General features: G+C 35.5%; 1 protein-coding gene and 1 long non-coding RNA gene across 2 annotated transcripts; both read left to right on the top strand.

The window, feature by feature from the left end:
- Window positions 1-5,139: 5,139 nt before the first annotated feature.
- Window positions 5,140-7,074, top strand: LOC149151217 (uncharacterized). Its single transcript, XM_089441340.1, has one exon. The coding sequence runs from the start codon at window positions 5,143-5,145 to the stop codon at window positions 6,583-6,585; it is 1,443 nt and encodes a 480-aa protein (XP_089297466.1). The 5' UTR covers window positions 5,140-5,142; the 3' UTR covers window positions 6,586-7,074.
- Window positions 7,075-9,401: 2,327 nt separating this feature from the next.
- Window positions 9,402-10,047, top strand: LOC149151216 (uncharacterized). The gene is made up of 3 exons (XR_016263748.1): window positions 9,402-9,661; window positions 9,762-9,833; window positions 9,929-10,047. It is a non-coding gene; the product is annotated as an uncharacterized LOC149151216 (long non-coding RNA).
- Window positions 10,048-13,832: the final 3,785 nt, after the last annotated feature.

The raw sequence follows: 13,832 nt of genomic DNA, 5'->3' as shown, positions 1-13,832 counted from the left end.
ACCAATTTTTATTAATTAACTTTTTGTATTGATTATTTGTAAATATGAACATAACATAACGTTAATATGGTTGTGTTGAGTTAACATATTTTCATTATTTAGAAATCTACTATTTATTTAAATCAAATTAGTTGATATTACTTTTAATTAAAATTATATTAGAGAAAGACGTACTAACAATTTTATAATTATAAACAGATAAAATAATGGCTATATAAGCTCAAATAATAATGATATATTTTTAAATTAAATAAATACATGAAGTTATATATGATTATATGAAATTCTATAGTAATAAATTTTAAGAATCACAAAAAATATATTTAATATAAATAACTGATTGTAAATATCAACATAACATAACGTTAATAAAGTAAAAAAATCAATGACTCAAACTAATTTTTATTAATTAACTCTTTGTATTATCTAATCACTATAAACTTAAATAATGATACATATTTAAAGAGAATAGATACATAAAGTTAACTTAACTTCCCACAATGGTTACAACCTAGAAAATAGGTGTGCTTCAGGGTTGACACTTGCTCAAACTGGCCTGGTACCTTGAGGTACCTTGGGGGAGTGATTTCATGAGGTGTACCGAACACTTTTAAAAAGAGACTGAAATAAGGAACAATTGATTTGCTGAAAAATGAGCTTTGAGATCGCTGGCATAAACCAATAAACAAAAAATCATTGACATTACAAGTCATTGTATTATTTTGTTTTTGTTTGTGTTTTTTACAATAATCATAAGAAGAAGGGGAGTCTAACAATCATGTGTGGGATGATTTTCACAACTATAATTCAATGTACCTGTATTTTGTTTATCCCTGATGCAAGTTGCTTGGAAGAGCTTTGATCAAGGGTGGGGAATTTATTGGGGTTGACGTAAAGGTGTCTTTTTGGTACTTCTCATATTGTCAAATATTTGATTATCTGCTTTGAGTTGTGCTTTGTGTTTTTTCATGTTTTATTTCTCTTCCTTGCCCTTCTGCTATTTCAAAGATGAAGAAAAAAATATATTAAATCCCTTCTTGCCGACTGCTGACGACCTGCCTTTCACTGACATTGTTTCCCTTTTACAACTAATTTGGAATTTAAAAAAGGGTTCGTGTAACGTCCTGTTAAAATCTTGGAAGAACTTTGGTTCACAATTGTGTTTTTTACAGACATGTATTAAAATATAAACTGTTTTATCAATAATGAAGATTATAAGCTCCATAAATAACCGCAATCTCTTCCGCACATAGATATAAATGTAAGAAAAAATAAAGAACGCCATCATCCAATAACTGTAAATAAACTAGAGTCATCTAGGGATTTCGAATATCATTCGGAATCACAAAAATCGAGAGATAATAAAATTTATAAACCATACTAATCTTTTTTTAGTAAAATGGATTAAAATTAAACCGAATTGATTTTTTTGTCTTCTGTGTCGTTGCATGTGCCATTTTAGAAATCCTTCCCATTGCAACTCCATGAGAGCCTTGTTTTCATTTGATTTATTTAATGAAAACCTCAATATTTTATGGAAAGGCTTGCTACAGTACAATCTAAAATGTTTCTGCGAGGCAAAGGCTTCCATGGCTGAAAAATATTTTGTTACTGCAAAAGTTCTGATGGGCAGTTTAATACACAACTGGTCAGGGTAATCGACACTAATAGAAGGTGATAGAGGATAATTTTGAAGACAATTGTCCCTTTTTTTAAGTAACAGTTGTAAGAGTTGTTGGAGCAGAAAGGTTAGGGATTGACATTGGCTTCTGTAGGGATATGGTTCTGTTGGGTATATATATATAGATTCATATATTTCACTAAATTTACAAGTTTTGAACAAATTACATTTTCATTTGTATTTAACAAACTGTGTTTTGAGATGCCTGATACTAAATTTACAATTTTAAAATTTCTAAACAAATTGCATTTTCATTTATATGTATGAGATGATTTTTTTTTATTGGATTTGGATTTAAAATTGGAAATATATATATATATATATATATATATATATTTTTTTTTAAGTTACATGTTTTTTATATTGAATTATATTTAAATATCCTAGTTGATTGTGGCATTTTCGTTAGCTTGCTATATTCTAAGCTCTAGCACCAAACGCTGTCTTGTAACTTTCCATCCTTGCCAGTTGGATCGATGCTTTCCCCAATAATTCTGGTTCATATGAGAGTGTTGTTCTGAATAATATCATAAGATGCTTTCAAATTGCTATTAATTTTACAATGCTTTTAGCATACTCTCTCTTTTACAATGCTTTTAACTTTCTTTTTGTTTTACAAGTCCTTCCCCTATGCTCTGGATATGAAAAAAGGCTTTGATTGCATCAACTTCTACTGGACATCTGAAGAATGGAGATACACATACATGTGTTTTAACTATGCTTTTCTTAATCTTACAAATTATCAACATAACTGTTTCAGGTTCTCTTTCTTGAAATACTTGACAAATTTGGCAATATCATGTAACTGTACTTTGTAAATAGAACAAATGTTCAAAAAAGGCTTAAACAATTTGTATATTGAAAACAATATGACAATGAATTGCAAGTTTTTGTTTTTTTGAAAATATAAATTGTCAAAGTTTTTTTTATGTCTTTCATAACTTCTTAAAATTATTCACACTGATTGAGAACTACCAAGAACATAATTAAAACTAGAGTTGACCCTCACAAAACATATCCATGGTTAGGTGATACCAATTGACTGTGCCCATAGTTGCCTATGGTTGATCATACATAATAGAAAATTGTTCAACACTATGTATATGTGCATTGTACTAAATAATTTGAAATTCAAATCTACATGAATGTGACAAAGATTTAGTTCTATATGCACATAGATATCAATTGATTGTGATTGTACTTAACTATAGTTGATCATAAGTATTGATGGTGTTTCCCTCGGTTCATTTTGCATTTATACATGTCAAACGACATGGGAAATTGGACAAAACCATCTAATTGCACATTGTGCTAAACCATTTATAACTAAAATATATATCAAAGTACATCCATTTAACACTTCTTAATTGAATTACAAGATTTTGTCAAACATTGTCATATAAATACGAATTAAAAAATGCATTCTAAAGCATTTTCATAAAAATCATTTTCTATTAGCTTACATATATGAAAAATATATATCAATATTTTGGATGCTATATTAATATAAGCCTATATGTGTAGAAACTAATGTATGGATTCAATACTGCTCATGAAATTTACTAAATCACAAGACTTGAAGCTACTCTATTCACCTAGGGAAGTTAATTCACCATCTAAAACAAGAATCATTGACATGCAAAAAGAAACGTCACACATACACAAATATTTATCTAGGGGAAAGAAACTGCTCAAAACCCCTTGCTATATGTATTGCATTAATTAGAGAATAAAGAAGAAATACAACGCTTTCTCAAGCCTGAGCATACCCTGCAACTGTATAGTCTATCCCTCTGCCTGATTGATCTTGGCCCAACACTTAGCCAATTTCAAGCCTTTCCAAGCTCCTATTTCCTTGCACTGTTCCCTTGGGAAATTGCCCTTACCTTTTAGGAATTTCACACTAAGGAACTGTGCGCTAACCTTAGGTCAATCTCTGACTGCATGCACCACCTGTACACATGGAAACATGCTACAACTGATAGTACATTGTCTTGGAATCTCCATCTCAACTAGGTAACTCAAATTTTACCCATGCAAAAATTATTTTGGGTTGATTGAAAATTATTTTGGGTTCATTCACAAGTTAACTGGTTGATCACTAAGAGTGGTTGAAGTTACACATCCACAACTTGACCTGGACTAGTTCTTCTAACTGTTAGAACTAGTTAAAGTAACAGTAACTCAAATTAATTGAAATAGATTGTTACAAATTAGCAATCAACCATGTAGAAATGAAATCAAGTGTCTGCAACTCAAATGTATTGAGTTAACTGAGTGAAAAAGCCATGTCATCTCAGTTAACTACCTCCAAGTATTCTATTGAAATAGAAATCCGAATTTTAATCTAGTTTGACCAAGAAAAAGTCAAAACTAGATTTTCTTGCTGCATTTTCAAATATATATATGTATCATTCTCATGCTAACACTTTTTATATACAAATTTTGTAACATAATTCCCAATTTCAGTGATTACACTCCATGCAACACTTGTTTTAAATGAAATTTTGATTTATTTTATAGTAGAAATTTGAAACCTGTTTACATAGAGAAAAGTGAATACAAAATTAGAAAATAACTTTTTGTAAGAGTATTTTAAAGATTGTAAATTTTTTTATTTTTATTTTTTATTTTTATGAAAAGTATAATCTTGATTAAAACAATCATATCTAATTATCTAATATGATTCTACTTAGTTAATAATTTAACATGACTAAAAATTTAAATAGTTAAATAATTCTTTGTTAATCAATCTAATATGTTTAATTCATTAAAACTCAAATTAATTAAACAATTCAATATTATTCTACTTGCCTGATTCTACTTAGTTAAGTAATTTAACATGACTAAAATTTTAAATAGTTGAATAATTCTATGTTAATCAACCTAATATGTTTAATTCAATACAACTCAAATTAATTAAACAATTCAATGTTATTATACTTGGAGCAATGCATAGTATTACGTATTTAGTTTTTCTTTTGACCAAGTATGGTCGCTACATTCACAGTAAATATCGGGGCAGTTCCACCCGAAGGGATCTGCCCGTTGGCCAATCTTAACAGGCCTAACCCCGAGGGCGTCGAGGAAATTTGACCGCACGAGCTCCCAAGTGGGAAAGTGCTTAGCAATGAAAACTCGACCATTTGAGCTATCCCTTGGAACTTGTTTTTCTATAATTTAACATTATAGATTGAATGTTATTATTTTTTAATATTTAAATTTATTTATCTATAATAGGATTGGTTTAAATCTTATTTGGTAATAATCGTAAGGCTTATTTTGTAATAATTACTTGTATACATGGATAATAAAAAATATAATAATTAGGCCGATAGGCCTTCCTTTGAAAGGGACTTTCGTCGTCCCTTTGTTCCTCATGCTGACACGTGGCATAGGGAATGGCGGCGTCGTGTTAAGTTCGTGCAGTAACTGTTCTGCGGTTCCTTCTCGCCAGAGCCATGTTATCCACTGATTATACAACAGAGGAAACGGAATACTACTCCTCATCGTCCCCCTCGGAGGACAGCGGAGATCCATTTCGCCAGCATTTAAATTCTGATCCATTTCGCCACCAGTTAAATTCTATTCCATCATCCGAGTTAAATTCTATTCCATCATCTGATTCGGATGATGACTCAGGCGATGAGTCTGATTCGCCAGCTCCATCGCCCAAAATACAGAAGATTAAACAACAGCAGCAGATGCAGCGATCTCTGCCCCCATCCTCTTTCAATAATGGAAGTGCTTTCGGGGATGAGGAAACCGCAGACGGTAGGAGAAAACGTCCCAGAGCGCAGGGGAATGGAGTCCCCGAGCCTCCGACGAAGAAGAAAATGACAGTGAAGCATCGCGAAGAAATCGCCGTCAAAGGACAGAACAAAGCTCAGAAACAAAAAGTCACAGGAGATGCGAGCACTTCTAAAGAGGAGGAGGAAGCGCGGAAGCAAATTGGTGTAGAAACTGCAGGTGCTTCCAAAGCGAAGAAGGAAGTACAGAAACAAAGTTTCGCAGAAATTGCAAGCGGTTCCAAGGAGGAGAAGAAAAAGAAACAGAAGCAAACTGTAGCAGAAAATGGGAACACTTCCAAAGAAACGAAGAAAGTGCAAAAGCAAAATGTGGTAGAAAGTGTGAGCCCGCCATCTTCGCCACAGCATTCTTCTAAGAAGTCCTCTCAGCTCTGGAGTCCTGCAGATGAACTCGCTTTCTTCCATGGGGTTCTGTCTTATTCTAAACGAGGTAACGGCCTGCCTTCCATCATGGCTCCTGTGTATGACTATGTTAGGCCTATGTTTAGCACACAGTATAACAATTCTCAATTATATAATAAATTTAGGTGGGGGAGGAACAAGTTTCATTCAATCACGGCCAAGATTGAGGCCAATTACTACAGTTTCAAGAAAAATAAATACGAATTTGATAATTCGCATCAGGCTGCTTTGTATGAGGTTTGGGCGAAATTGTGGGGTAAAGAGGATAACGGTGGTGATGAGCATGGTAACCATGTGGAACAGGAACAGGCAGTCAGTGCATCTGGGAATTGTAAGGGAAAGAAGAAGCAGCATGCGGACGCAGAGGAGGTCAATGCATCTGTCGGTTCCAAGGGGAAGAAGAAGAAGGACGTTGAGGCAGAGGAAGAAGATACACTAAAAATCAGCGGCGAAGAGGACCAAAGGCAAAAAGAAGAGGATGAAGAAGATGTGCCTACAAGTAAGAAGACCTTGTCTCATGCCTTGTCCAAGCTCAAAGGAGGGGATATGACAATAACTCGAAAAATGTATAATCAGTTCTGTGAGGAAAGGGATGCTTCTCTCAAGGAACTGAAGAGTGTTGTTCAGAAGATCTTCGAGGATTCCCACTCAGAGGTAAAGACTATGTTGGAGGGCCGTCTTCATCAACAATAAGTATAATCTTCATGTATCCAGCGATGGGATGCTTTTTGGTGAACACTTAGTAAAGCCAACACTGAAGCATTGAAGTAAATGTGGCACCAGCAAGACGTTTGGACATAGAAGCTTACTTAGAAAGACTTAATCTCTTGCAAAAAGAGTCACATGCATATGGAAGACCTTGGAGCAACCACAGGTAATGACAATTTTTGAAAATGTCTACTGCTATGGTCCATAATTGGAGCGTGATTGCACAAGAGTTTCGAAGTGCTTGTTAGCGATTTCAGATATTAGAAGATGCCTCATCATAAGATATTGGCTGAGCACACACGCAAGTTTTCTCAAAATTTCTTGAAACTTATTGTAGTATATTATTTTTGTTTAAAGGAATATCTTTTAACTTTTTCACTGCTAAATACCTGCTGTCAGATTCTGTTGCTTATTACAATATGGATGATCTGTTTATAGCAATGCCTATTGTGGATAACTATTTTATTATATTTATTACTCGGACTTAACATTGAGGAGGATCCTGTAAAATGATCTTCAGGAAACTGTATCCCTTGGAAGTCCTAAATTCCTAATAAATGGGACCAATGAGGTGTTATTCCTAATTTTCTATACTCAACAGAGTTCGTTGTTGTTGGTGTAAAAGGCTGCAGCAAGTTATGGGCTTATTTAGCTGCTGTTATGTCTGAGTGAGTCCCATTTAGGCTGAATGTTAGATGAAGTTATTTTCATGGTCTACAATAACAGTTAGGTGTGCACATTGCCAAATTCCTACGCACCATTAGACAGTTAGGTTGTGAGTTGGTTATATACCAAATTGTAGCTTTATTTCATAACATATTTTAGAAGCTGTACTGCCAGTGGAAATGCTATACGTTTCTTTGTTAGTGCTCGAGTATTGGTTTTCTTTTTTTGAATTATATGAGCACACAATGCTACAACCCCATGTCAATTGTTTATCTCCAGCATGGTGATTATAGGCGAGATGTAAAAAATTTAAATGCAATTTATCGCTCAATGTCAGCTGGAAACAATAACTTTGGTAGCTAGTAGTCATCTTGTTTTGCCCACTAATAGTTAGGACGTTTTGAGTATACGCCTCTGTTCAAACATTATCATATCTTCCAGCTCTCATGTTGTAGGCTTACTCCTGCCACTTGTGTTATGCCAAGGTTCAATTTGCAGGTTGGGATTTCTCTACTCATTACTCATACTTCAAGGGGTTTTTAACTTTTGACTCCTTAAATTGAATGAATTTATTGCATTTTTCTTGTCTTATCAGTTATAGGCTGACCAGACTTATCTTTTTAACTTTAAAGTTTCTTTACATTTTAAAAAATCAAATCTTTGCCCGTAAGTTACCGCCTCAGAAACTCCAAGAAGGATTGCCATTAGTTAGTGATTAAGTGTAATAGTCGCATATTCATTGTGTGTGCAGCTGTGTGTTTTCATTGCCTATGAGGCATCCTTGACTTTAATTCATATATGCTTTAAATTCTGTATGTGTTGACAAAGGGTGTGCCAGTGTGGAAGGGATGCCTTTGCATCTTTAGATTTTTGAGTTCTGAATATAGTAATTAATTCCACTATTACTCCAAGAGTTTGGATGACACATCTGCAATCAATCTTGCTAAGAGACTCATCTATCATTGTCTTCTCATTGTTGCTACAAAAAAGTGGAGATTTCCTTCAGTCTGATTTGTTGTAGTTATCTAGCTTTTCGGTGGACTTTTTGATTTAGGATTTCTGGCGGGCTGTATACTTTTTCCAATTAAAAATGTCATGCATGTTCCTTGTTATAATTAAAACCTGTTGAGGGTATACGGAGGATCCATGTTGCATCTATGTTTCGTGGAGAAGTCTGATGTACCGTTATTTAGGCACCAACACGGCAATCTTTTTATCTCTTTGATTGCGAAACAGATAAATGGATATTGTGTATTTGATAAATGAAATAGGTGATGGTGTCTTGACTCTTGATTGTGTGCTCAATTGAACACCCCTGTTTGCGTCTTTGAGCTTGACTTGTTTTGATTTTTCTAGATTAAACCTATTGATTTTAATACCCAATACCAATGTCCTTGTTTATAGAAACTTGCAAAAATGGCAACTTTCAACTAGATGTTATGGAAGTTAATCTCGAAACAAAAATTAGCAAAATATTTGTTTCATAAATTGTATGTAAATATATTTACCTGGATATTCTATTTTGATTATCATGTACAAACTGAAGCTGGAAATAAAACAGTACATCATAAAATTCATCTGGAGTAATAATAGGCAGCTGAGTTCCATGGAACCAACAAACCATAACATACAAGCATTACAAAAGGAGAGAAGTCCATGGACCACTAAGCAACAAACCACAATGTACAAGTGCTACAAAAGGAGAGAAGCAAAACATGAGAACTTGGGGTGCCGGTAGGGCTTTGCCACTGGTGACTCGCCTGAATGTCCATGATAGGCAAAGATAGGGCTTTTACCTTCCTGCCTCGAAGGTGGAAGAATAGGCGAATCCATTTTTATTGCTGAGTGCTGTGTACCTGGGAAGGATAACGTGCATGGTATAGTTTGAGCAATTGATGGTTTTGCATATATTACAGTGGTCCAACACCTCCAAAAACTCTTCGGATTATGTACATTTGATTGATAACTTTGAGAAAGTGATGGGCTTGCAGATATCAGTGGCCCAGCGCCTATAAAAACTCTTCACAGCTTATTGTTGTACATAGCATGTGGGTGGGTTCTCAATGCTCCTGCCAAATTGACAGTTTAACCGTCCTTACAACTCATCGTCTCTGTTTTTATCATAATCTGACCCTCACGAACGGGTCTCGGAGCTGGAAATCAACACAACATCATTTCTTCCAGGTGAGGTCATCGTCTCTGTTTTTATCATAATCTGACCCTTTCGCTTGGGAGGAGGTTTTACTATTCAGGTCGCTTTGCCAGTATTTTCATTGTCCCAGAGTTTACTTCCTGTCTGAGTTGCGCGTGCTGTTACAGAGTGTCCAGTTATCAGACAGTTTTACTGTCGGGGGTTTTTCCAGGTTCGAGCGGATGACGCTCTGCCCCTTTCCAGGTAATTCATCATCTCGACACCTCTTCTATTAATTCGCTCCATGACCGGGTTTCCTGGTATCTTATTAGGTTTAATTCATGAATTGAAATTCTTCTCGCAGGTTGCGCTCTCCAGATAGCAGAAGGCATACTCTTCAATACCCAGTTCCAGATAATCGGAACCCTTGCCGTAGGTAAGATTAATGCACCCATTTTTTGCTTTACGGTTCATTATCATTGATACACATGATTATTTTAGGGTTTTCACCTCACGCCGTGCACTTCTCAGGTATGCTTCCACTGGGGTTCGGGAGTCTGGCAGCTTCTCAACACTGATATCCTTGGCTTCACAGGTGCTCTTTACTGACTTACTTGCAGCCTTAAGGCGGGTTAAAGAATTATAGGAAGAGGGTTTACATTCTTATGTTATACCAAACTGAATAGTTTGCTTATCGAGAGGTCTCCTGGTACAACTGTCTCTAACTGTTTCTAACTGCGTGGAGGTTTCCCTCTTGAATTATGGAACTCCGTAATCATAAAATAATATTATTCGCTATTTAATTATTATAAAAAAATATCATTAGGCTTATTTATCAGTCTCAAGTAGGTAAAGTAATTCAAATGTCATCCTCAAGTGTTACTCCCAATCCCTATTTACCTAATATCATAGGAAAGTTTGAGAGAATGGGGAGATTGGACTTTGGTAATAGCATCTGGCTTTGTTTGCTTGCTTGCTAGGACATTATGTGCCAACAGGTCTTATAGTTTTCAGATGTTAATTTTTTGGGCATTGAAAATGTACCATATTTTTCTTATAAATCTAAAACAGAAGGTATGTAGTTTTACCTCAGTACAAGGAACGTCTATATCTTATTTCAAGTTAAACAGCAGAAAACAGGACGAAACAGAAAGAAACAAAATTTCATTCATAACTAATACATATAAAATATATCGACTAATTGCAGATTACCTGTTTAACAACTGCAACTGCAGTGCTTCCACTGCAAAAGCAGTCTATAGTCGGACGAGACCTCAATTCTTTGTCCATTACTTTGTACGCTTTCAGGTAGGTATCTTTCCAGGCAGAAAAAAGACTGGACTCCTTTCTTGAACTGACTTGGCCATCACCACCCAAGTCATTTTGGCCATTTTTTGCCTTCTTTTTGTTATTGTATGTATCAGTAGCATTGATGTTGTTTGCTTTATCCTTGAAGGATTGCCAAAAAGAATGCAGTTTCACTGGTAATGAATCCCTGACCCTACGGGCAACAAGATGACCATAAGGACCATGGCCATCAAAAACCCCACAGAAGATTGAATCATCTGAAACAAAATCCTGTGAATGATAACAAAAGAATAATGAAAATATGAACTTTTTATTTCCAATTAGGACACAACAAAATTTTGCTAAAAAATTGAATATCATTTGAACTGAAAAAGAACTCTGACCCATGAAAATTTCGAAACATTTCATTTGTGAACTCATGAGAAAAGAAGATTCACAGCATAAATGGCAATGTCCAAGAGTCACATAGTAGCCCTTGTTCCATTCATTACTAAGGGCTAGGATCCTTCTCGCACTGAATAGTGCATGCACATTGTTGCTACAACATACATGTAGATTGCATATGTTACATTCTACATTCTAAAAAAATACCCTCTTGCATGAGGCACAGAGTGCTGTTTATTTTCTGCTGCTGTTTAGGAAGAGATTAGTGGAGAACAGTAAGAGATCAAAAGATACAAACAATTCTCAGTAAAACCAAAGACACACATATGAAAATTTAGAAAACTGAAGTTCTTATTCTTTGAAGAGCAGCATTGTTGGCTTTTTGTGAAGTGCATGGTGAAATTTTTCTGTCTTCCTTGGAAATCCTTGAATGGTTTCGGTTGCCTTCGCTGATAGTTATTGGTAGGTACTTCAAAGAATTCAACACTACAGGAGTTCCCTATTGTTCTCCGTCATCTTCTAACCAGATATTGCCAAAGTTGCAGTTTGCAGTGTAAATTGAGCATTTACATCTCAAACTACCATGGGGATTAATCTCCTGACTCTCTCTTGATGATTAGAATTATAACATGTGGGCATTCATGCCTTCAACGACACTGGTTGAGACTGATCTATATCGTCCATATGCAGCATGCCCCCATGGAGATCGATGTAACAACCATCAACCTCAACCTACATAGTGTATGCACATTATTTTTTCATGGCGATTGATCCTATGATTAACTCAAATGCCTCTGTCATTGTCTGCAGAAGCTAGCTCTTATGGGGGTTACCTTCTGAACTATTTAGATTCCACACATCATATCCACAGAGGATTGGATCTCTCACAATGGCGAGGTCTTCAGTATTTACATATAAACGTCTTCACTTCAATTAACGCCATGACCAAATCAACAAAAACGACTCCCCCAAGTTGTCGGCAATTTATGTCGTATGACAGGACAGAGTGACAAACCTCGCAGCCCACTGGATATATGGACTCTCAGTTCGAAGCAAACCTCAAGAGGACAACAAGTAAAAGGAAAAGGTCATAAAGGTTGCAGGGAAAACGCTAAATATGTAAGCAATTGTGAATCAGGATAGCATAAGTTTATTAATCTTTTATTAAAGGAAGCCTCTCTTTGCACTGCAGCCCCTTGAGGTATGTTTCTGTCAAGCATTCCAATATATATCTATATATATAAACTGCAAATACGTCTTCCCTTTTTTGAGGTTAGAGACATGAATTAAATGCCACACACACATATATCTTAGTCGAAGAGGTTAGTTCAGTTGGCTATGGCCAATGTTTTTAGGCATTTAGCTAATTTTGTGATAGCAGGTGCCGGATTAAAGCCTTTTTGATCAGGTGTACTAGTCTATGTTCATGGGTTTATCAAGAATGCCATCCAAAATGTGACAAAGTATTCCTCAGGTTCTCATTAAGTTTTGCTTGGAAAAATATATAGATAAATACCTCAGGCTACCAAAACAGTGCCAGAACAAGAAAAATATAACTAATCACATAGTCTAGAAATCATTATGTTATTAGACAATAACAGTTAGAATTTATATTCTAAAAAACTGTGGCTAAACCATATAGCGTAGGTTTACAAGAAATATATAGTTTTAGGCAGACATACCCTAGAGTGCACAGATAAGTATAAATTATCCAAAAAATATTGTGGAGGCCTATCCATTTCATTCTAATCTGAATTCTGCATGTCTGCTGCTTAACATTTCATTGAGTATATATCTACAAATCAGTGATTTTGGGATCAAATCCCACAAAGCAATTCTAGCAATTCTATACCCGCTCTTCAAATTCCTTCAAGCTTTTGAAAGCAAAACCAATGAATTATCAATATAATTTTACCATAATAAAAAAACAATTAGAAGGCGTTTAGCTAGCTCAAATTGCTCATCCGTTAGGCTTGAACCAACATCTCTTCTAGAGAAATTCAACAATTCTAATTTAATAATCCTATCGGCCTCTCTTTGTACCTTTTGGGACAATTGCTAGTATAATATGCTTATCAATATCTTTGCAAAAATATGATTCGTGTACCGAGCTTTCACTAGTACACGTGAGCACGTATCCACAACAACCAAGGATGCATCAAAGCAGCCCATAATAGATTCTGTTCCTATATGGGCAACATTGTTGGAGACATGATCAATACTTTTTTCCAAGCAGCTGGCATGGCTGTCAACTATGGCCCATGCATGTCACCAACGGTTGCGAGATCAAGCCTTCCTCCACTTTCCACTGGCCCAACCTCCAGATAGCTAGTCGCCACTTCGACGACAACATACTCTTCACTTTGCTAATTAACCATAACTACTGCTATAAAATGTTATCTTGTGCTTTCTTTACTAACATAAAATGCTACCGTCAAATGCCTCCGACAGGTGATGACAAATCCAAACGTTCCTAGCCCCAACGAGCCCAACATGCGAGAATGGATTCACTGGTATGTAATGTGCTGTTATTAAATTCTCTTTAAACCTCACCGATATTCCAGGCACCATGGATGCTTTGCAAGCTATGCAACTTAGCCTTTATTATCATGATCACGACATTGCTATGCTTAAGTAGCATTAAATGTGCTTATAATTCTTTTTTGTAGGGCGCAGGATCGTTCCATACAGTCCTTGACCCTCGATTGGCATCCACATATAGGAGTCGTCTACCGAGGCTGGG

Source organism: Pinus tabuliformis, chromosome 9 (genome assembly GCF_031772625.1).
Source record: "Pinus tabuliformis cultivar Carrire ecotype Pingquan chromosome 9, CPIR1, whole genome shotgun sequence".
NCBI classification, from domain to species: Eukaryota; Viridiplantae; Streptophyta; class Pinopsida; order Pinales; family Pinaceae; genus Pinus; species Pinus tabuliformis.
The sequence above is the reverse complement of the archived record's forward strand: the minus strand, read 5'-3'. Positions and strand labels throughout refer to the sequence as shown.